The sequence below is a fragment of the Tachypleus tridentatus genome, chromosome 7 (assembly GCF_004210375.1).
Source record: "Tachypleus tridentatus isolate NWPU-2018 chromosome 7, ASM421037v1, whole genome shotgun sequence".
NCBI lineage: Eukaryota > Metazoa > Arthropoda > Merostomata > Xiphosura > Limulidae > Tachypleus > Tachypleus tridentatus.
Window position 1 is genome coordinate 54,542,985 of NC_134831.1, and position 23,975 is coordinate 54,566,959.

Below are 23,975 nucleotides of genomic sequence, written 5' to 3' on the forward strand. Positions count from 1 at the left end.
ATTCTATTACTGAAAGGTCACGTTGATTTCATTGTACAAGTGGCTCTGACTACAATAATAAGTTATCATTAGATTTATAGTTCATTATAGCGTGTAGCGTAAAAAGGTTTTATCACTCTTTTTACCCTAAGCGGAAGTTTCTTGTTTTGTTTTTTTCAGAGTCAAGCGTGGCCTAGTGGTTAACATGTGCGGACTGTGAAACCGAAAGCTCACTGTTCGCCTGCCGTTGTCTCAAATGAGCTTTTCACATTTGGGGTCGTGGGTGCGTTACAAGAGTGACAGTTAAATCTCACGAAGACAAGAGTGGCCAAAGAGTTTGGAGTTGGTGCTGTAGGTTATCTTCTTTCCCTCTAATGAGTCTAATCTGTTAGATCAAAATTAAAGACGGCTCTTTTTGGTGCTTTGAGCTAAAATTATGAAATAAATAAATAAATCCTTGTGTAATATTGCGAGGAAATTCTAAATACAAGAACAACACCGTTTTTATTTTTGTTAACCTTTAATTTAAATTAATTAATTATTATTATTATAAACATTAAAAGGTTACATATTGCATCCTGATCGCTATCATTCCTCGAAATGCTAGAAACAATAACAGTAATATTTGTTCTATGTGTGTGTGTGTGTGTGTTTCGTATAGCAAAGCCACAAAGAGCTATCTGCTCAGCTCACCGAGGGGAATCGAACCCCTGATTTTAGCGTTGTAAATCCGGAGAAATATTTGTTTTAACTGTATTCATATATTACATTTCTTTATATATATTCATTAATAAACTTTTTTTGAAGTTGCTGTAACAAAGAGAAAAAATCGAGAGTAACTGTGACTTGCTTTTATTTATCTTTTCATCAATATCCGTTAGAGCCCCTACAACAACCATGGTTAGATCGTTTTGCTCTATTACAAGGTGATGATATAAATATTGTTATGCATCGAAAATAATATTTCTCTTGTGCTTTTTATGACACTTCAGAAGTTGTACAAATATCATACAACTGTCTTATCTTTACTGATTAAGAGCTGTCTTCGTATCATATTGTAACTATACTTTCGACATTATTATACGTAATATAAAAAAATAAATAATTTTCAGCGTATTTTTATGACCATCCCTATGACCACCAAGAAAATAGTAACAAATGTCTTATCATTACTGACACACAAGATATCGTTAAAACGTCTTCTAAACTGCTATTTTGACACTATTATTACGTAAAAAAGGTAAAATGGTTTTTCAAGTAAAGTGTGTAATAATTTCCGAAGGTTATAAAGCTCATATCGTCTTATTTTTTAAGTTATCTAAATCACTTACTAAATCATCATATATATGTATATATATATATGTGTGTGTGTGTGTGCTTAAACAATTTTAAGCTTACTGTTTTTTTGTTTTGAATTTCGCGCAAAACCATCTGCGGTAGCTGTCCCTAATTTAGCAGCGTAAGGCTAGAGGGAAGGCAATTAGTTATCACCATTCACCGCCAACTCTTGGGCTACTCTTCTACTAACGAATACTGGTATTGACCGTAACGTTATAACGCACCCACGGCTGAAGGGACGAGCACATTTAGTGTGACGGGGATTCGAACCCGCGACTCTCGGATTACGGGTCGATCGCTTTAAACACTTTACCATGGCGGGCCTTAAGCTTACGAAAAATGTTTTTAATGTAGTTACTTACCATTTCTACGAAGACAAAATGTCTTAGTCTGAAAACATTAGCATCGACTGGCATTAAATCGTTTTATAAGCTGCTGTATCAGTATCATAATAATAACTTCCTTCGAGGAATTTCCACTGCAGTCCTCAAGGCTCGTATGACAATATGTATGTCGTTTTATTCTTCAATATAGCACAATTAACAAATCTTTCATACTACAAAATTAACTTATCTAACTGTCATTCTTGTAACGCTCCATTTGTCCTAAAATAAGGATCGTGATTTGTGTTTTGAAGAAACGGGATACGAACTACCAATTTTCATATCTACATTCCAGCACGCAAAATGATAGGGCCTATTGTCTTGGAAGGAGTGATGTTGTAATAAGAATTATGTATTTTTTAGAATGTATTTACCTTGAAGACGTATTTATATACGTATATATCCCAAGGTTGATTCAGACCAGCCACAATGGTTTTAATTCATAAACTGAAGATATCGGCTTTGTCATTAGCGTCTACTTTCGACCGAATGATTGACTTAAAAAAGAAATAACTTTTTGACTAAGCCTATGTCGTCGACATAGTAGCATAATGTTCCTTAACGTTTGTTTCTTACTTTCTTTTAATGATAGTCGAATGTAATTCGTGAATCATAGCGAATCTGCTATTTTTCTCCTATGCTGGCAAAACGAAGCTCCTAAAGTGAAATAGGAAAATTTATTAGGATCTCATGTTAGATTCAGGGCGTTAAACATGGGTCATTACTAGAGGAAAGACATGTTAATAGTGAGCAAATAAGACACTGCTTTACACGAAGATTCTAAAACGAATAATACTATCGAACGTTGTGAATTTATAATTATTTTTCTTTCACATGTTTCTATTCACACTTCTAAGCTTCTTTTAAAGGGATACAAAATTAAGATATACAACACAGAGTAACTTAAACTTGTACAGCAACTTTTGAGAAAATGCAGCACAGATATTAAGATTTTTCTAGTTTGCAATACCAGAGAAGGAAATTTTATCAGTAACAAGCGGGCTCATCTAAGTAAAACACTTATAATTAGTGTTAAACCCGAGAAAATAAAGATTGAAGTTGGCGTATTCCTTACGTACTCTGATTCCTATATACTCGTGATGTGCTGCAGTTCCTATATCTCTTGGACACGTCTTTTAACGCAGGTTAAAAAATGAGTTCTTAAACGTAGAAACCTCTACTTCTGTAGAAAACGCCGCAGTATTTGTGTAGATGAATACCACAAGTGACTTGATACTGAATATGTCTATGAAACTAAATAGTAATATGAAGTTCATTTTGTACAATTTTAGTTCTTACATAAAAGAAGGGTTCTGTTAAGGTGTTGAGAGGAAGGAAGTAGTATTAACTCATACCTTCTTCCTGTTTTTCTAAACAAAGATTCCAAAACATACGCCTTTACCTAGAACGTTTCTATCAATTAACATTTCTCTTGGTAATTTTGTCAGTCTACCATTATTTAATATTTCATTGTGTTTATCACAAATGATTACTTTGCGGTATTGATCATGTACGAGTTCTGAGAAAATAGCTCATAAGAGTTAAATGTCAAACAAAAAGGCATATTTTGTAAATAGCAAACAAAAGGGCAAATGATGAAAAGTAGAAGAGGGAATGTTACTTGACAAACAATAGGGGGTTCATTATTTATGTTCAATCCACTCTCTTAAGATACGTCAGTACGTCATAATCCACGCGAAAACAACCTCAAAGATGTTATCTTTTACACGATCATAAAATCGGCCATAGATTTAAAGGATATTTGAGATTTCTACAATTAATGATAGTTATTTGTGACAAGTTTATCGATTTTCATATCAAATATCCTGGACTTTAAAAACAGGTTTTCATCTCTTAAAATAAGTATTATCTTTTTTACTTCATCATGCGAAAATAGTAAGTCAATCTCACTCAGTAATTGGATTTGTCACTTTTGTTTGTGTATGGGTACGTGTTTTAAAAATTCTTCGTGGCTTGGCCTTCGACTGTTGCCTAGCAACACCAACTTGTTCTCGAAATCAGTCTCCGGAACTGAACTGTTGACGACAGCGACCGAAGTACATTCGGTAGCATCTACTTCAACAGCATTCTTACGAACTTCGTTTTTGACGTCAGTTTGACGTCTAATAATCGGAAAACTTCGGATATATTCGTTTACCTAATATGGGTATAAACTCCGTCTTCGGTTGATAGATGTAGATCTCATAGAATTTTAATAATGTCTTTTTTCTTCATATTTTAGGGGTTCTCTAGGGTCTTACATAGCTTTTCAAAACTAAACCTTGTTGGGTAGGTATTGATGATAGCCAATAAACCTTTAGTGACCACAGATTCGCCAACTCCGCCCTGTTACGTCGGAAACCAGTTGTCGAGAGATAGTCGGCCTCTAGCTGCGCGCGTCTCTCAAGCAAACGCGTACATCACGCAAGAACAAAAAACAAGCTCAGCTATCTCTCAGCCTGCATGTCATTTTGACGTCACGGCACTGTTACAAAAATCATTGGCGCGCTTCTCATTGGTCGAAATTAAGTTCCGGTTGCCAAATATGGAACTAGCTACATGACAGACTCCATTCATGAACGATAAGAGTATAAGAGGAAGGGTTCATTCATCTAGCTAGACTTTACGAGACAACAAGGACTCAAATGTCAAACGATTCTTCTCCAAGTAATGTAAGCGATAACGACGTAGTGTCGACTGTATCTTATTGTAATAGATCTACATAAACTGTGTCACGGACGTTCATTTCTTAAACTTGCTTTCGCCGAGTACCGCTACATCAGTATCTATCTTTCTGAGTCTTCGCGAAAGCTTCGAAGACATACAAAAAGCCGTTAGCATGATTATGGACGGGTTAGACACGCTTTCTCAGGTCGCCTTGATTAATCAACAGAATTATCGCGTTAGTTTCGATATGCTTAGTCCATTAATCACATCTGATGATGATCAACTCTCGCCCCAGCACGAAAAACCTGATGATTCTTCCCGGGAAACTCCTGGTTCAACCACGGCTGCAATGCCGGAAAGTGCCGACGACAGCCTCAACACACCGGTATCAACTGGGAACGGTTTTCTGAACTCTTTTTTCCCATCTGAGGACATCCTTTCAGACCCAGTACCCATTACAGGTAAGCATATTTGATAGAAATATTTTACGTACATTTTAAACGGTACTTTACACAAATGTGTTTAATATTATTACAGTGTTGAAACGTTAGTTCAATACGTAAATCATCAAGAGACGTTTATTTTGTTCGATTAACACTTGTCTAAAATTTGTGTGCAGATTCGTAGATCTGGTATATACTTTCTATAATTACCAGTCAGTTTTACCTACTGATATCTACAAATTCACGTACACCTTTATTTAACTTAAAATGTTATTTCATCACTGTGTGTACTGTTTATAACCTAAAATTTCAATTTTAATGTTTAAATAATAGAAGCTATGATATCCTAGATCCTTAGTAACCTGATTTAAACAGTTGTCTGAACAAGTTTTACTTAGAAAGTATGAAGTGATGACCTGAATTCAGGTGTTCTTATTCAAAAATATAATACATAATCGCAGCTGGTAAGGCACGGAATCTAAAGACATGCCCTCTTCTATCTGGATGCTGGCTTCACCATGATACTTCTTTCCGTCACGACTTTTAGTCTCAGTGACGTGTGGTTGACGTAAACGGGCAGTTAGGCGTAACGCAGATAGACGTCAAACTATATACTCTCGTTTGCAGATGGCTCGAATTCTTTCTCTTCAGAAAAACAATATAAGGTATAACTTAAATTCTAGGAGATTGTACTAATTCATTTGGTTTTATCATGGGCATTTTATAACGCTAGATTTCATTTGTACACTCCAGAATATCTGGTGATCGAGAGTACGAGTGCGCCAGGACGAGTTTATTCTATTTATAGGGATGCTCGATATATTGCAGGGGATAAAATTAAAAGTTCTCCAATCATAGTTTTCAGCGTAACCTGCTACACTCCACACTTTTTTAGAGTTCGTATTTTCAGAGCACAACGGAAAGTCTTACTTCTTATGAAAACGAGATTTTGACTAGAGGTTAAAAACGTAAAGAAAGAGAAGAGAGCTCATTTTTTAGTGTTATTGGTTGTCAGCGCTTGGCAAGTGTTATAAAAAAATAACAAAAACATGAGTTAATAATTATAACAACCATGTGTTAAAGCTAGAAGACAGCACGAAAATAATTTAATCAGTGACAAGCAGTTGAAAGCATTCATTTCACTGGACATATTTTTAGGATTTTGTTTTGATGCATAGCAGTGTACAGATTCAAGAGAAAGTATCAACATCTCTTAAGTACGAAGTTAGGAATTTGATGGCTTTATTTGGATAATTCATTCTAAGGATCTTGTCGTCTAAAGTAAATAATATCCTAAAATGTTGAAGTTTAAATACATGTGTGGTATTTATCTATCTATTTATTTTTTACGTGCTTGTCTTTTGTTACCTGAAATGCATAGAGGGCATAGTAAAGAATATGAAAAAATAAAAAATGACGATATACAAAATGGTATGGTGTTTTTCCCTATGACATCTGATATGACAACATATCTTAACAGATGTTATGGCATGTGTAATTTAAACATTTGAACATACTGATGCGTTAGTACAGAGTTTGTATATTTTTTTTTGTAGAACGTTGGGACACAACAATAAAAAGTAACAAGTGTGCTGTCTGATTGAAACCTTCCCTTAAATTTATTATTTTTTATGACCACACAACATTTATATATTATTTTTCATATATGAAGAAGGTCAAAAACCAAGCCTTAAAAACACAGATCTCGAAAATACAAAACATTATGTTGTAGTTCTCAGCAAAATCTAGAGTCTAGTGCTTATAAAGTTTAGAACCAAGTAAGGAATTAGGCCCCAGGAAATAAGTGTGATTCTGGGAGTTTGGAAGATACAATGTATATTTAAGTTCTGCGTGTGCCTCTTTTTAGGCTGTTGAAGTGTTTCAAATATTAAGTTTTAAAATCCATGAAAAACTTTAATTGGACTATAGTTAAAATATATTTTGAGATTGCTTCTAACATTGTCGTGTGTATTTAAATAGTAGCCTGTTCTTCGTGTTATCTTACGGTACTGTTACTAAAGTATATAAGGATAATTCTGGTAGATTTCTAATTGTATTTGCTCTTTGATGGCGAACTAAAGCTTGTAAACTTGCTGATATTAGGTGTTGGCAACAGTTAGAAATCTCTCGTGAAATGATGCAGCTTGTGCCTTTCTGATATCCAAAGCACATCGAGATGAAACGTTTAAGGTGTGAAATGGGCTAGATTGATAGTTTCATTACCAGTAAAACTAATTAGGTATGGGTCTAAAGACAGAAAAGCAGTATATTAAACTAATTAACATCAATTTAGGCCAGTTTTATAACGTAATCGATTTTAAATTCATGTACACATGTAACTATTATTTTGAGTATACATCTACTAAATTTTTCAGGCCAAATAAAAATTGATTAAATCTTGTTTGACAACAACTGTTTTTGTTTATTTTTTATTTTATTTTCCATATTGAACTTAAAATTTGGAGTATTTTCTTTTTGCCTTTGTTTGATAGATTGGGTTACTTTTGGCGTGCAGCTAAGTCAACAGATGCGAAGGTATAACATTTGTTATTCAAGCACCACTTTTGATATTTGATGTAATGTATAGGAATAGCAAATGTGTGTTGAGAAACGGGAATGCTCCTTTGATAAAACTAGAATATCGCTCATCGTTAACTGAGACTGGAGTCCTTAATTGTCAACATATCATAATGATACATTTCTGTTGTGATTTGTTAGGGTCGACTTCTTGGTCTATACGAAAATTATTGCCTGTTGTTAAGTTGTTGTGTTGAAAGCGCCCACGAGATCTCGCCAGTCCAGTATATCACGCTGTTTTGAACTGCAGTAAGCACCGTCGAGTACTGTGAGCAATTAGTCTCCACAAGCTGGCCAGCAGATTGGTTGGTTCTTCTATCACCATGATACCCTAGCAAAGGAGACTTGTTTCTTTGTTTACATTCTAACAGTAGTGTTGGCTTGGGCTATAGGATACAAATCTCTCCGTTTCTTGCCATATGCCGTACGCACGACGTAGCACAGCCCTGTCCCAAGACAGCCCTCCTCGCTTTCGGGCTTCTTGCAGTTGGGACCGCCATCCGCCATGCCCTTGTAGGTACTCCATGCCGCCCCCGGCTTCGCCTTCAGTTCGCATTTGGCCAAGTCGATTCTGGCAATACCGACGCCCGCACAGTGGTAAGTTTCTGAATGATATATAAACAACAGGTTGTTTGTCGTTCTTGTCTGCTGTTCCTTTTGTTTTTTTCTAACACCCAAAATGCGTCAAAAACTGGAGTTATTAATTATCAAACACACCTTTTTCGTTGTTTAAAACATAGGTTTGTATCCCTTACAGATGTCACTGAGTTTATGTAGTGTTTTGTTGTAGGCTTGTCTTTAAAATCGGTATCAAAACATCAAGCTAAATAATTCAAGTCTATTAAAATAAATACAACAAATAATGAATTTAGTCCAAATATTTCTTGCATCGGAAATTGGTAACTTGTGTTTGTTTTCGGGTTTAGGTTACTTTAGGTAAACACTATAAGCACATTTTAAAAAATAATGAAACGCAAGTATTACGTTCAAGTAAGAGTGAAAAGTTGAAGAATGAAAGTTAGAAGTAGAAACCTGATACAGGTTAAACCTAATGGTTATTATATAGTGATTACCGGATTTCGTTGGGTAGGGGTGGATTTATTTTTTAGTTTATCTGTCTCTGCTCCTAGAAACAAATGTTGGAAACTCCTATTAAAATAATAGTTTATGAGGGATAAACTGCTATTGGTAAAAATCACTTTATCACACGTTTGATCCTAGTTTACATGTGAATTAAACAAGGTAAACGATGTCCTAACAATAACATTATAAAAATGATTTTTTTTACCTGAAAGTGCGAGTCAGTGTATTAATTAGTATTTTGGTATCAACTTACACACATCAACATTCGTCAATGACTAAAATGAGTCCAATAATTAACCAACCGGAAATAAATTATTCACAGTATGACATGTATTTAAGTTATTTACAAAACATTTACAGACTTGCGTGAAAATTACGTTTTTGTTGTTTTTTAAAATAATTTTCTAGTTTTCCTGACTAAATGTCTGCACTTTTAAAACCTTTAAAGTTAATAACTGACGAAACTATACTCTGGACGTGACGTGGACGGTTGTCCGTATCGTAGTTTGTAAGAGTTAGGCCTAAGACTTTTAAGTAGTTATGCTAGATGATAAAATATTTATTTAACTGATAAAAGTTTAAGAATGATGTATGTTGAGAACATTACATCATTAAAATGACATTTAGTTTTAGGCTACAATGTACCTTTTGTGATTTTTAACTTGAGAACCTCTAAAACATTTGAAGAATATATGTTTATACTTTGTTGTTTGAAGTTCTTTAGTTTTGAGATCCATAACATAAGTAAGAACAATACTAACAATAATTAGTTTATTTTCCTTCTATACCAAAATGTAGCCTACCATTTGTCAGTTATAGTACATAATTTCTGTGGTGTGTGTTTTTCAATTTTAGTTATGCTTCTATCTACAAAAAGCAGTTTGTTTTTATCGAGCACTGATGTTATGGTTTCAAGATGTTGTATGTGGTGAAATCGTAAGATATTTTACAGCCACTGCAAGTACTTTCATTTGTGGACTTAGTGAACTTCGTACATTTTGAGTCAATTTGTTTCTTTGATTCTGAGTTTAGCCTACATTTACATGCTAAATATGTATAAATCTTCATTAATTATTTTGATGTAATAATATTCATTTAAAGTGAAGGGTATCAAATATATTTTCTTAATGATTTTATTCGAGGGTTTCTTGTGCAGGATATATTTGTTTACTTGTAGTAAATATTTATTTAGTGATATATCTGGTTGATTTCTATCGTCATGATTTATGTGAAACTAACTTGAAGATATATGCAGTGCAAATATATATATATATACACACACATCTACTTACAGCCTGGGAATTAACCACCTGGACAAGGCTGAAATTGTCATCATTAACATTAAATTCTTGATAGCAGTAATTTTCAGAATTATTTTTTAAATACACATTTTATTTTCCATTTCTTAAAGTACAGTATCTTTGACATCTAGTATTTATGATTGTAGCAACATCTATTGAATCCAGTGGCATTAAAGAAAGGTTAAGCTTCCTATGTGAATTGATACATGTTCGGATGCAATTTTTAAAGCAGGCTAAATAATATTCTTATTATTTGTGTGAAGAACTCGTACAGGTAATATTTGTTCGTTTGTTTTGAAATTCGCGCAAAGATACGTGAGGAATATCTGCGCTAGCCGAACCTAATTTAGCAGTGTAAGACTAGAGGGAAGGCAGTTAGTCATCACTACCCACCACCAACTCGTGGGTCACTATTTTACCAACGAATATTAAGATTCATCATAAAATTACAATGCTTCCACGGCTGAAAGTGTGAGCATGTTTGGTGTGACGGGGATTCGAACTCGCGACTTTCAGATTACGAATCGAGCGCTATAACCGCCTGGCCATACCTGACCCGTTCACATAATGAACAACAGGACATCTTTTACTTTCATTATTATTTCTAGCGGAAGTTTTTCTTCTTTTTAGCATTGGAATTGCTATCCACAGGTGCATTTTTAGAAAATTAACGAAATGTTTTATGTTCAGGTAAAAAGGTGGGACGATATTGAGTATTGATACTTTTTACATCGAATACGATGTTAAATAATTGGTCTGTTTTGTCTTGCGCCTACCACTGATTAAGCACTGACCATTCCTGACCCCGGACACAGCGCGTATCTCGTGGGCGATTATATATATGACGTCACAGCCATCATGTTACGAACTGATCTGTCGCGAGAAATAATGGCGACACGAGCTCATCTAACGATAGAAATGATTAAACATCTGACGTTGTGCTAAGGTTTTTTTTCAGTCTAACGGTTTTTGTTTTGTTTTGTTTCAGAATGTAGAGACAAAGTAATATTTTATCAGATTGCCAAGATATTAACGTTTCTATGTGATGCTATTTTTACAGCATGTATATTCAAATTTAGCTGAAGCTGTGGCAATCTTAGTTATAAGAAATCGTGCCGAAGTTGGTCATCATATTCTTAGGTAAAGGTGGTGTAGATATACATTAAGTGTTGATTTTGTTGACTGGAATAGAGGTTATACTTTTAAATCTATTGAATCAGATGTTTCCCCTTTCTTAGACTTTTAAGAATTGTACTGACTGTTATATTGCATTTATTTATATTTTTTCTTTACAGCAGAGGCTACCGTATCACTTCCAGAGAAGCTGGAAGGAGAAATGTTCTCCACCTCCTGTCAACAACAGATGACCAACACTACTACCACCTCTTCGCCCACCCCCCAGGGCGCACCCGCTGGTTCTTGGATCTGCAGTGATAAGGCATCATCAGTGTTTTTACCTTTCTTGAACATTCCAACCCAAGTTTCTTCTCCAGCATCTTCGGCTGCACCGACACCTCCTGCTCCTTCTGTCAGTGTGCCCTCTCCTGCTCCCTCATCTCATTTTTCTGCTTCACCAGCTTCAACGCCTTACGACCCCACCTCCCATGAAGCCGTATCTCTAGAACAAAATTTTGGATCCCCTGTGGGTCAAGCTGAGTTGCTTTTACAAGTGAATGCCCCACCCCAGTTTGATCCCACCACTGGGGCGTTCCTTATGAAGCAGCCACCTGTGTACACCACCCAGGAAAATGTCCAAACCTCAGAAGGCACTTTGACAACCTTGGTAGCAACTAGCATCCAACCTTTTGTGGTTCAACAGAATTTTGAGGACGATTTATTCAGGACGGGGCCAACACCATTCTCTAAGTATCAATGGTCTACTACCTTGCCGGAGTATGGAACCTTCAGTACTGTTCAACTGACTCCTCCTTTAGTCACAACTGCTATAGTGCCAAAGCAGGAACCAGGTCAAATAATGGAAGGAGGATTTGTGACAACTGCTAACCTTGCTGACTATAACCAGTCGACCAGCAAGGGCCACGAGATTCTGAGTCAGGCTTATCAGAACAGTCCAGCACCATTGAAGATAGTACCCATGAAGCCACGAAAGTACCCCAACAGACCAAGCAAGACGCCTGTCCATGAAAGGCCATATGCTTGTCCCATTGAGGGTTGTGACCGTCGGTTTTCTCGGAGTGACGAGCTCACCAGACACATTCGTATTCATACTGGTCAGAAACCTTTTCAGTGCCGGATCTGTATGAGATCCTTCAGCCGAAGTGATCATTTGACCACTCACATCCGAACCCATACAGGAGAAAAACCCTTTTCTTGTGACATGTGTGGTCGAAAGTTTGCCCGCAGTGATGAGAAGAAGAGGCATGCCAAGGTTCATCTGAAACAAAAACAGAGAAAAGAAAACAAAGCCAGTGGTCAAGGCTCGGCAGAGTCAGGGTCAGGTAGTGGCCTCTTGACTTTGTCATCACATGCCTCCATTTCTAGTCTTGTCCCTGGTAGTTCGTTTTCTCCAGAGTCTGTGATTACTACAGCTCTACCATGAGGTCCTTTAAACGAACAGTGTGTTCTCATGACTCTCAACTCTTGTTTAGGGTCGAGCTGTCAAAGGCTAGCTCCTCATCTGGGCTCTTCAGGCACCACACTCGTTCCTTCTCCAGCAGGGAATCCAGTAAACTGATGGTCAGCGCAAGTTTCGTAACTGTGTCTAAAGAAAGCTTTGCTAGCTCACCAGGGGAGAATGCTTTTGATGAAATCAAACACAAGCCTCTTGAAATTAACAATCGCTCTTATGAACTGAGTCAAGAGGAAGGAACATCTACGATTTGTTTAGATGTCTTATACTTCAGTGGCCATATCATCCCCTCCTCAAGCCTCATCCAGTGCCTGAGTTCATGAAAGACCAGAGATGTTCCCTTTGTGTTTTAATCCACTGCTACAGTTTTACTGATAAGAAATAACGTTAATTTTTTCCCGAAAAAATTCAACAACAATAGAAAACGGTTATGTGTGAGTTATATTCATTCCAAAATTACTCTCAACCGTGAATATATAACTTACTATAATTATTTTGTTCTTGTTTTCCTGGAAAGAGATGAAAAGATTTAGTTTTGCTTTACCGTTACATAACACATTTATTCGTGAAAGATTGAGACTGGATGTCATTTTTACCGTGTATGTGTTGTTGACGGGTTACCAAACTGTTCGATACTTTATTGTTAAAATATATTCGTACCAAAACGTTGATTCTTCACTCGACTTGTAAATGTGATTTATGTAAATAACTTCCTCTTTATATATATATATAAGTTGTTATTTTTGTACTAGTACGCCATCTACACCTAAAGTCCTTACAATTTTCAGCGCAGTCAGATACTAGACACTAAAACTTTAATTCTTATGGGCAAATGATATTTGAAGATTGAAAAATATCTTCTTTTACATAGTTAAGCCAAAAACATCAGTTTTGTAACTATAAACCAATCATTATAATCATATCGTTAAGAGTATAAGTTATCGTATTAATACTAATGTTTCTCTAATTTGTTTTGGCACTGATAATGTGAAAAATAAATTCGATTGTCTTTTCTTACTTAAATTAGCTGATTGAATAAAATTATAATTTAAAACAATCAAACAATTTTATAGATCTAGATATCAAAAAATCACAAATTGTGAAATTCAGTTTTGAGGACTAAGCCTAAATACCCTAAAACTGTTTTAGAGAAACAAGTACAATCACATATTTAAAAAAAAAAATATATATATATACTTTGATAACTCAAAGAATTGCCCTTCATTATCAAGAATAAAAACCACATCCTCTGATATTGATAAATATACTGGTGCTTCGGCTTTAATGGGTGCCATGAATGTTTTTTAAAAATCGAATATTTAGTGTTTTTCTTTTTTTTTCTACACGAAAGTTAATTTTTAAAATCATTACGGCTGACCAAACAGTTTATCTCGTTGCTAAGCCTAGATTTTATTGTTTTTCTTGTTACCATGCTACGGTACCTCTTTGATAATTGTGGTATGACTACTATCATATTAATTCTAAAGTGTTTGGATTCATTGTGAATTCATTGCTGTATTAATGAACCTAAAATGTATGGTTTGTCGTGAATTAATTTTATAAGAGTACAGATGTGTTGCAGAGTATGGCGTGATATTTTGAACATAATTTGAAGACACGAGTCTCATCAGTGTGACCGTATTGTCTAATGTAGTGCGATACAGAGTATGCTGTTTTCATGAAATGAAGTCGGACGAAGGGTAATTGCCCGAAAAAAAACTGCATGAAATGAAATATTAATCGTTGTTGGCTTTACTACCTTTTTCTTCTTGTTAAGAGTACATTTTTATACGTGTTTCCACTTGCATTTTTATGTAAACTAAATGAAAGTATAAATTAACTTTCTATTAACATTTCTTTCTCACAGACAAAACAATGAAAAAAGGTTATCTTATAGTTTTGAGGTAATTGTTACAATACATGAAAACAAGATCAGTTGATTTTTATTTTGTGATGATCTCATAAAGAGAAGCATCAGAGACGCAGCTATGTGAAACTTCTCATAATGATAAGGAAAAGTTTTAAACTCTAAGTAACATGAGATATGACCTCAAAATGTGATCATTTTCTTTATAGTTGACGCTCAATGTGCTTAGTTAAATTCTGGAATGACAGATATTTTTCTATTTTTGTCAACTAAGCAGACGTCTTAAATTTTTTAGATCTGTGATCTCTAACAAAATATTTTAGTTCATGTTATTTTATTGATTGTTTGTCGCGTGTTTGATCTTTGCAAAGCCAATTGTGTCTGCGCACAAAATAACAAAGAAAGGATTGTTGTAGCTGTTAAAAGTAAGAGAAAAAAAAGACAGTGGCCAATAATGATAATTTGGTCCAGATATGTCGTTTGTGAAACTTAAATGTGCGAATATGTATTTTTCTTTTGTCAAAGCCTGTTAATTTGAAAGTTACCTAACGGATAGTATAATAGTGTTAAGAAGATCTTATTTGTAGTCATATTTCCGGTGTGTTTACTCTCGATATGAAATGCAGTGTTGTATGAAGTTTATAATGTTATATGTAGAATATTCCCTTCATTTTATAAGATACAAATAAATAGTTTAAAAGATGCTTTATAAATACTTGAACTACTAAATTATAATAATTATATATTCCCCGTGTAGTGACAGTCTTCAGAAGTTCAAAGAAATAATCTTTCTTGTGTTATAATTATCTGTTTGTTTTGAAAACGTTATTCTGTATTTTAAATGTGTATATTTACTAGTTGTTCATAGATAACCGTTGTAAACAACTTTGGTGCCTCAACTGTTTATTGTATAAATAAAGCACCCTAACATTACTATCAACTCGGTGATTCTTTTTCTGTGGTATATTATGAGTAAATGTTTCTCTTTCAGCCAAAGTCTTCATGTCACTGGAGGTTTTGTTTGTGTTTCGCACCAGTTTTTCGTGTAATTGTTGTCAATTTCTCATTAGATGGGCGCCATCTGTGAAGAAGAATGTATATTTAGTTTTATGAAAAATATTAAATTTAATAAAATTATATATGATACAGAAATTATAAAGTTTGAGTTGTGAGTATTTTTTACCTGTACTAAAGTTTTCATTCAAAGCGGATAAAAGTTACATGAATGTATTACAAAAATAAAATACTCGTTAACTGCCGAAACTTAAAATGTAAAGTTTAAATAAAATTACGCGCAGCACACAAAAAAAAACACACTGTCTGAGTGCGATAACTATTTTTTACATACTAAACTCTTTTCATGACAAATGTTTAATGGTATACAAGGCAAGTATGTAACAGTTTGAAAATCTATTTAATTGTCTAAAGTTTTCACGACAGCATATGAATAACTAAAGTTGTAGACATATACATAAAAAAGACGAAAATCTTGTTAATTTGAGTATTTTCACCTAATGATGTTTCTGCTAACATTTTGAAAACATAAAACATATCTTATAAGAACGAATCAAAACGTTTTCTTTTGAAGTCCCTTAAGTACTGAAGTTCACACTTAGAAGTGAAAAAGAAAATTAATAAAAAGTAAGTGCTCATCATAGAAGCGACTTTATCGAGTACTTTAGTATAACAGTCTTTAAGAGCATTTAGAATAATTAAATTTACATGTGACATAGAAAAACGTCATTTTTATGATGGGTATTATTATTGATTGGTGTGATGAAACAACCAGTAAAAATTGAAGAAGAGAATGAACTAAGCCTGGCATGGCCAGGTAGGTGGTTAAGGCATTCGACTCCTAATCCGAGAGTCACGGGTTCGAATTCCCGTTACACCAAACATGTTTGCCCTTTCAACTTTGGAGACGTTATAATGTGATGGTCAATCCCAGTACTCGTTAGTAAAAAAGAGTAGTCCAAAAGTTGGTGATGGATGGTGATGGCTACCTGCCTCCCCTCTAGTTTTACACTGTTAAATTAGGAACCGCTAGCGCAGATAGCCCTCGTGTAGATTTGCGCGGGCCCGGCATGGCCAAGCGTGTTAAGGCGTGCGACTTGTAATCTTAGGGTTGCGGGTTCGCATCCCTGTCGCGCCAAACATGCTCGCCCTTCAGCCGTGGGGGCGTTACCACTATTTGTTGGTAAAAGAGTAGCCCAAGAGTTGGCGGTGGGTGGTGATGACTAGCTGCCTTCTCTCTAGTCTTACACTGCAAAATTAGGGACGGCTAGCACAGATAGCCCTCGAGTAGCTTTGTGTGAAATTCAAAAACAAATAAGCAAACAGATTTGCGCGAAATTCAAAACCAAACCAGAGTGAACTTTAACATTATAGTTATATAAATATACACAAACAAAATATTCCAAAGCCTCACTGTCTACAACGTAGATTAACGTTCACGAACAAACACTGAACAATGACAACACCAGTTTGACATATTCATTCATCAGTTATATATGAATCACAAATTTGTTTTTCTTTTTACTTGCGCATTAAAGTTTTCTTCCGAGCTAATAAATAGCAAATAATGTATTTAAATAACAAACAACAGAATAATATTATAGTACATAAGATTTGAACAAGATAAATGCAGAATACCTGTAAAACCACGCTGTTTGTTACTAAATTTAATACAGTTGCTATTAAACGTTAAAGGTATATTTACTATTTCCAGTATGTTCTTTAAATGTATGAGTAAAATGAACTCAACTTTTATTACTATAAGTTATAAATGATTTAAACAGACAGAAGCAATAAAATTGCACGTGCAATAAGAATTGAAGACTTTTCTGCTAGGGGTATTATTAAATATAAAAATTTTAGTAAAAATAAAAACCTTACCTCTCAATAAGATATTTGGTATAATAATTACATATAAAATTATTATTTTGGCCTGTTAATTTAGTGATTTTTTTAAGGTTTTAAGTAAACGCTATATCATGTGAAGGTATGACCATACAAAACTGGCTAAAGTAAATGGTTTTAACTCCGAAAGGTATGTTAAGAGTTCAACAGTATTTTTTTTTGGAATATTTATGCCATAAGAATTATAAAATATGCTTGATATAAGTTTGTTTGAAGAAACTACAATTTTTGTTATTATTGGAAAAATATCAAATTATTCATTTTTCAGAAATTGTACATTTTGTTTTCCTAAAAGAAATCAAATACTTAATATTTGCATTAAACTGTTTTGTAAAATAGTTTACAGATCTCTGTGGAGTTTTGAGTTCGTTTTACTTTATCATATAGTAAGCTAAACTTATTTAGATATTTGAATAATGTTATAACATTTCATCAATATTTTCAAGTATGGGTGTTATAGATATTTGTTAATAGATTCTAGTACTGTTTGGCTCGTTCGTTTGATGTTAAACACAAAGCTACAGAATGGGCTATCTGTGCTCTGCCCACCACGGGTATCAAAACACAGTTTCTGATGTTGCAAATCTACAGATATACTACTGTGCCATTGCAGGCAGTATTATTTGAAAAACGTAATTGCTGAATAATAGTTTCATTTTAATATATTTTGTTCATGACCGAAGAAAGTTTTAGATTCTCGGAAAGCTCTGGTATGATTCTGTTCACTGAGGTTTTGATAATAATTTACAGTTATATGTTTCAGAAGGATCAAAGTGTTGATAGTCTAAACTTTTACTCTTTAAACATTCTACAAAAACAAACTGAATTCTGTCTATTTGTCACTCTGAATTCTGAATTTCATTTCTCAATCACACGTTAATTATTGACCAAATATTAATATAAAATTATTTACTTATCAATGTATGTATGTGTATGCGAGGATATACATTTATTTTTATAGATATTGTTAGAGATTTTTAATTCTATCGTATTACAAGGAATTTGTTTCGGAAAATATCTGTGCTTCAGAGTTTCGTGCCATTTTAAAGACTTCTGTCGCATCTAAACAGTAAATATCGATCCATTACCTAAAATTATTTGAATAGATGCCTGATTGCACATCACTAAATAAATCAGTACATAAAAATCCAAAGTAGTCTTCCTTATGTAAAAGGTAATGACAGACCTTTTATAAGCACGCGGAGGAAAGATCAAGTGACCTATGTTCAGTAAAAAAAAAAAAACTGTTCTAAAAATAGAAATAAGTTGTTTTGAAACGTTGTGTACAAGTGATGTCCTATGAAATACACGTGCTAAGGCAAAAGAAAAAATCTGATTTCAGAAAATGCTACTAACTTGTTATTTGAAAGTCAGAGCAACAAGCTATGAGGCTGACGTGTTGTAACATGATCTTTCAGAAGAATTTTAGTGTTTCATATCAAATTATGTCTAAGCCACAGTTACGTGTGCTTGAAAGTAATATAATAACTAATAAAAACGAATTCAGTAGTAGAGTGTTATAAAGCTCTATACAATAACTAATATACATATATATGTAATTACACCTTTTAGAAAATTTAATGACATAATCATATTACTACCCAATCAATAGACAAATAGCAAACATGATTACCCCTGTCAAAATGTTTTCACCGCGACATAGTAATACACTCTATTGATCTAGCAAAAACATTCTTTAAATTTTACTTTCGTTTCCGATGCTTTTCAGATAAGAGAGTGTTCCTTTATTAAATTATTTTTCTTAACGAAATATTTAAACCAAATTTTCAGTAATAACGAACAAACGAAGAAACTTATTGTTCACATTTGTTCTGGAATAATAGATAAACTTCCTATAAATAGAATTTCACGTAATAAATCCTGAAATAATAACATAGAATTTAGTTTGTCTTGTAAACAGTAAATGTTGCATTTTTTTACATAAAGTGTCTAAACTCGAATTATGTCTGAGAAATACCCACGTTTAGGTGTATACAATAAATAACAACGAATCTAAAAATAAAAGCACTTGTAATAACACCATAACTAAATACCTTCGCAAATAACAATAACAAGCGTTCATAGGACTAAATAACAGTAATCAACTAAGAACAAATTGATTACAGGCTTTAAGTGCCAGTAGTTTATCTTAATTTTCGTTAATTTTATTTTCCGCGCCAAAACATCAAACAGTTTAGTTTGGATTTGTTTCTAAACTTAGCCAAAGTGTTGGATTTAGAAAGGAAACGACAACTTGTTGCCATGGTGAAATATGTTAAAGGAGATATATTCAGCTCACCGCTAGCCATTTTATTTGCAACATTGTTTGCTAAGAGATACGTGTTGCGGTTCTCTACGTCAATGGCCGACAACAGACGTAAGAGTTCTCGCAACGGCACGTTTGTGTGACGCAAATATCCATTGATCAGCTCGACCATACTGGCCAATAGCCTTTCTGCTAGACCTTTTCATTCACAATATCGTGCACGCTACAAGATACGCACGATATCTTAAAACTGAATATACCATGAATGTTTTTTTTATTCTTTCAAAGAATATTTATAATCTATATAATAAAATGTAAATTTATGAATAATCACACTGTTAAATTATTTTAATTGATTATTTAACCATAATATAATTGTATATTTAACATACAAACATAAAACTCTCATATTCGAATTTCTTCAGTTCCTTTATCTAATTATAAACAATATGTTTTACTCTAACATATAGACTTTAATAAAACTTTTAACATTGATCTTGAGTGATTTAGATAAATTGAATATGTTAAAGTCTTGTTGTCTTATACAGAGTCAAACTACTTGTACCTGCGTACACACATGTTAGTTCGGAAACTAATCTATTATTGCTCCGTTACGACAGTGGAAGAACGACTTTCGATCAATACATCATTCCTTTCACAGACTTCGTACCATTTTAGACAGCTTTATATACTGTGTAATGTCTGAATTCTGTTTGTCAGTTGAACTGGCTTGGTTATACTTCTGTCAATTATATTGATCAGAGTTTCAAATTACTCTTATGGGGCGTGCCTTTTTTTTAGAAATATATATATATATATATCTGTCTATAAAGGTACTTCTTTAACCACACAACAAACCCAAAAGAGGCAATTTCACCGAATTCTGATGTAAATTTCAGAGATTAAATAAAAAGTTACCTGGGGTTATATGGCAACACTAGACTGCGTAATTTCGGTTATACAAATCAGAAAACAGGAATGAAATCATTTAACAAATAAAACGACTCGTGCATAACGTAAAAGTAGTAATTAAAGTAGTAATTAAAAAGTAGTAATTAAAAAAAATACATATCTATCTTTTGGACTGGCTTTCTGTTCGTCTGCTTTTCGGCAGATAAAAGTACCAAGTTTGGGAGATGATTTGTATGTTGTAAAGTAATTATGAAAGGTGGAGAAATGCAGTCAATAACTATATGGATCAGAAATAAGTCTATCCAGTACGTATTGAAACATAAAAACAATCTTAGGTTCTAATTCCTCCTATTTATATGGTGATCTCATAGACATTATAACTACCCTACCTGAACAAAAATGTTTTTGTTAGAATTTTAAAACAGATTGTTAGTTTTATCTCAGATGGCTGATGTTTAAATCCGTGGCTCCTTCCAACGACGTCTACGGCTTATTATTGGACTTTTATCCTTTCCAAAAATAGCTCCACACTATTCATTCACAAACAGCCTTGCGAGACCTTAAAATCGATCTGTTAGTGTCTTGTAGTTCAAAGCGTTACCTTCAGTGCGACATTTTCTTCTTCTTGATAAACGAGAGCAAAAGGGAAAATAAATTCTATACAACAAACGATAGAATAACACCTTATAATTCCAAAACAAAAATCAATGAGCAAAATAAAACAACTACTTTTTATTTCAAAAACTGATCCGAAGAACAAATTATCTTGACTTAGAAAGTGAAAACATTATTTTTCTATCTTTATAAACGTGTTTTTGACACCTTGAGTTACACTGCGGTATTTATAGCAAAGTCTATATATTGTTGTTTTTTCTTTCACACATATACTCCTTATACCAATGTCATATAGCTCTCACGCACCTTATTGAACGAACGGCTTTTGTTGAAGACATAATGTGAATTGGTATTTTTAGATTACATTGATCTGTCTGGTTCTATATAGCACAACTTTTAACACGTTTAATGGTACGGCAACGAGAACTAAGACAACATGTATTTCTTTTAACCATCTTATGAAATATTACGTTCTATTGTTCATAATTTTATTTTAGTTCCGTTTCGTTTTTTTTTTATAAAACATGAAAGTATTATGAAACATTCATCACATTTAAATAATTAAGTATATCTGCCAATATCTGACGATGCAAAAATTGATTTTAACATTTGCCAACAGATGGAGCTTAAAACAGCATTTCGAAAATTAGTAATTTTAGTGTTATAGGACTCAACGAAAATAGAATGGAAGAAAAAAAAGAAACGGTATGATGTTTTAATACTAAACACCTCTATATTCTGATTCTGGAGTTTTAAATTTGAACAAGTTAGATTTGTGATGGACATGAAAGTTTATCGTATTTCTTAATCAGTTTAAATACCAATAAAACAAATCACAATTGGTTTAATAATCGGTAATGTTTAGAATTACAACCATCTTGAGAAAGTTAGATAATGTAAATTGATCTTGAAAACAAAATTGCAGAGTACGATTAGAAAGTTACGAATTTGTCTTCAAAGCACCTTCGTAATGTCGGTATTCAAATTTTACTGTTCTAAGGTTTTGGTAAACACAAACAAATAAAAGCGTGCAGTAATAATATGCACTTGTGAGTAAAATTGTATAATAATTTGTGTATTTAACCTAAATTTTAATAATTTAATCCCATCTTACACATATTCGGCAATTAGGCTGGATTTAAAAGTACACAGAAAATAGCATGTGCTTAAAATTATACAAGTCCATACTGGAACCTAAAACAAATTAAGATTTAACCACTAGAACAGTATTACTAAAATAAAGGATATTAAAACAAAGTAGCTTATTTAAAATGGGTGTTTCTACATAAACAAATCTACCAATAAGAAGCTTAAAAATCTGAAACTCTTTTATTGTTTAACGGGCTAAAGCAAAAGCATAGCTTCGCCAGTTGTATCATCTATGTATATATAGTTTGACCTCCTCACTTGAGTACCTCTAATAAAACTTGATTACTTAAATATTAGAAATTAGTAAAGGATACTTGATTCCAGCAGCTAGTGTTGTTATTGGATGAAGTCTTGTATTATTTGTTTGGTTAAAAATCTCAGATAACTCATTTAAAAACATGTAGGTATTTGAGAGAGGGCGTAACGAATAGATTTAATTTACTCAAGATCTTCCCTCACATGAACGTCAAAACCGAAAGTTTAACAACTAAAACAATCTGTAACATATAAGATAAGCATCACTTTGGCAACTAACAAGGATGTACTGTTTATATGAGTGTTATGTGCTCTACCCACTGTGAATATCCTATCCCGATTTTTAGCATTATAAGTTAATGGATTTACACAGTTAATTTTTAGTAAACTTGTGCTTTCGTGGCAATTTGTAATATCGAATAACTTAACGAAAAGAACAACCTATTGTGAAATTGCTTACGTTATTTTACTATTCATATCTTCACATACACACGGAGAACCGAAACTACTTATTCCAGCTGAGAATTTTGTCACGAAGTGGGTAACAAACTGACTTATTTATAGCTTCCTCCCAAATCTCTTTTCTTTTATCTGTACTCAGAGTATTGAGTCCACGAGTGTGTCGGTGGTTAGTGAAACGTCTAACAATTGGAGTCAAGACGAGCGTGCATTGAAGACATAAAAGCGGACCTTGTACAAAGAGTCATACTGAAAGTGAGACAGTAAGTTTTACCTTCTTTTGTGTTGTAGACATAAATACATACACAAAAGTATGTATATATATATATATATAAAATGACTTAACAATGTAGAGCCTTTTACACACGACAAAAATAAATGAAGTTGTAAACAAATAATTTAAAACTTACTTGTACTCACCATTGTTGAATCTCGAGGTCCTTGGGGGTTTTTACACTCTTTTTATTACACAATCTCTCTTAACTGGAGTTTATTGCCAGAATGTACGTGTTCAAGGTTATTTTTGCGTGTGTGTTGAGGCCTGTGTTTCAACAAGCAAGTGATCGTTGCCAGGTTCTTCCCTTGGGCTTTGAAACTTTACCATGAAAACCATTGTTCGCTAGAAAACAATATTTTATACCTTGAAATATGAAGGAAGTTTATTCATATCCGATGAGCCAGTAACAGTTCTTTATGAACCAGATTAAAAATGAAACTAATACCAAACAACTGGATTTTACAGTAAATAATGTAAAGTACGTACTACAAGACATTTTGTAATAATAATAGCAAAGTAATTCATGTAATTTTTTTAAATTTTCATACATGTACAGTTGCTCAACGACTTGGTTTCACTCGGGTTACTTTTGTACTTTTATAAAGTTATGGATTATAATATTCTGAAAAAGCGGTAAAATATTATAACTTTTAAAAAAAATTAATTACTAGTTTAAATTTATGAGTTAGTTATAACGGTAGTTCCTACACTGTTTGATACGTTACAAATGATATTTATTTAACCATTGTTTCTACGCAGCAATAAGAATATCAAATGCTGCTTTTCCTAATTCAGTTGCTATACAAAAACTCTGGCTACATTTGGAGTGACTAGTGTCAAAGTGACTCCGAATATTAAATTATGAATCTTTGAAAATTGCAAATTCAGTGAAAAA

At 33.4% G+C, this 23,975-nt stretch overlaps 1 protein-coding gene and 1 long non-coding RNA gene across 6 annotated transcripts in view; one reads left to right on the top strand and one right to left on the bottom strand.

Moving 5' to 3' along the window:
* Positions 1 to 15,380, top strand: part of LOC143255690 (uncharacterized) — a 67,561-nt gene extending 52,181 nt beyond the window's left edge. The window contains exons 3-4 of one of the 4 annotated variants that reach the window (XM_076511751.1): positions 4,663 to 4,828; positions 11,067 to 15,380. In XM_076511751.1, coding sequence (XP_076367866.1) covers positions 4,717 to 4,828; positions 11,067 to 12,331 — 1,377 coding nt within the window. In that variant the 5' untranslated portion in view covers positions 4,663 to 4,716 and the 3' untranslated portion in view covers positions 12,332 to 15,380. Of the gene's footprint in view, positions 1 to 578; positions 4,829 to 6,163; positions 7,985 to 11,066 lie in introns of those variants that run through there. The other 3 variants (XM_076511748.1, XM_076511749.1, XM_076511750.1) reach the window with 3 other exon arrangements.
* LOC143255692 (uncharacterized) lies at positions 14,919 to 23,312 on the bottom strand. 2 transcript variants are annotated; one of them, XR_013030794.1, is made up of 3 exons: positions 23,224 to 23,312; positions 20,715 to 20,949; positions 14,919 to 15,309 (listed from the first exon to the last, which is right to left on the bottom strand). It is a non-coding gene; the product is annotated as an uncharacterized LOC143255692 (long non-coding RNA). The 2 variants fall into 2 exon arrangements; XR_013030795.1 differs by having other exon boundaries at positions 23,214 to 23,305.
* Positions 23,313 to 23,975: the final 663 nt, after the last annotated feature.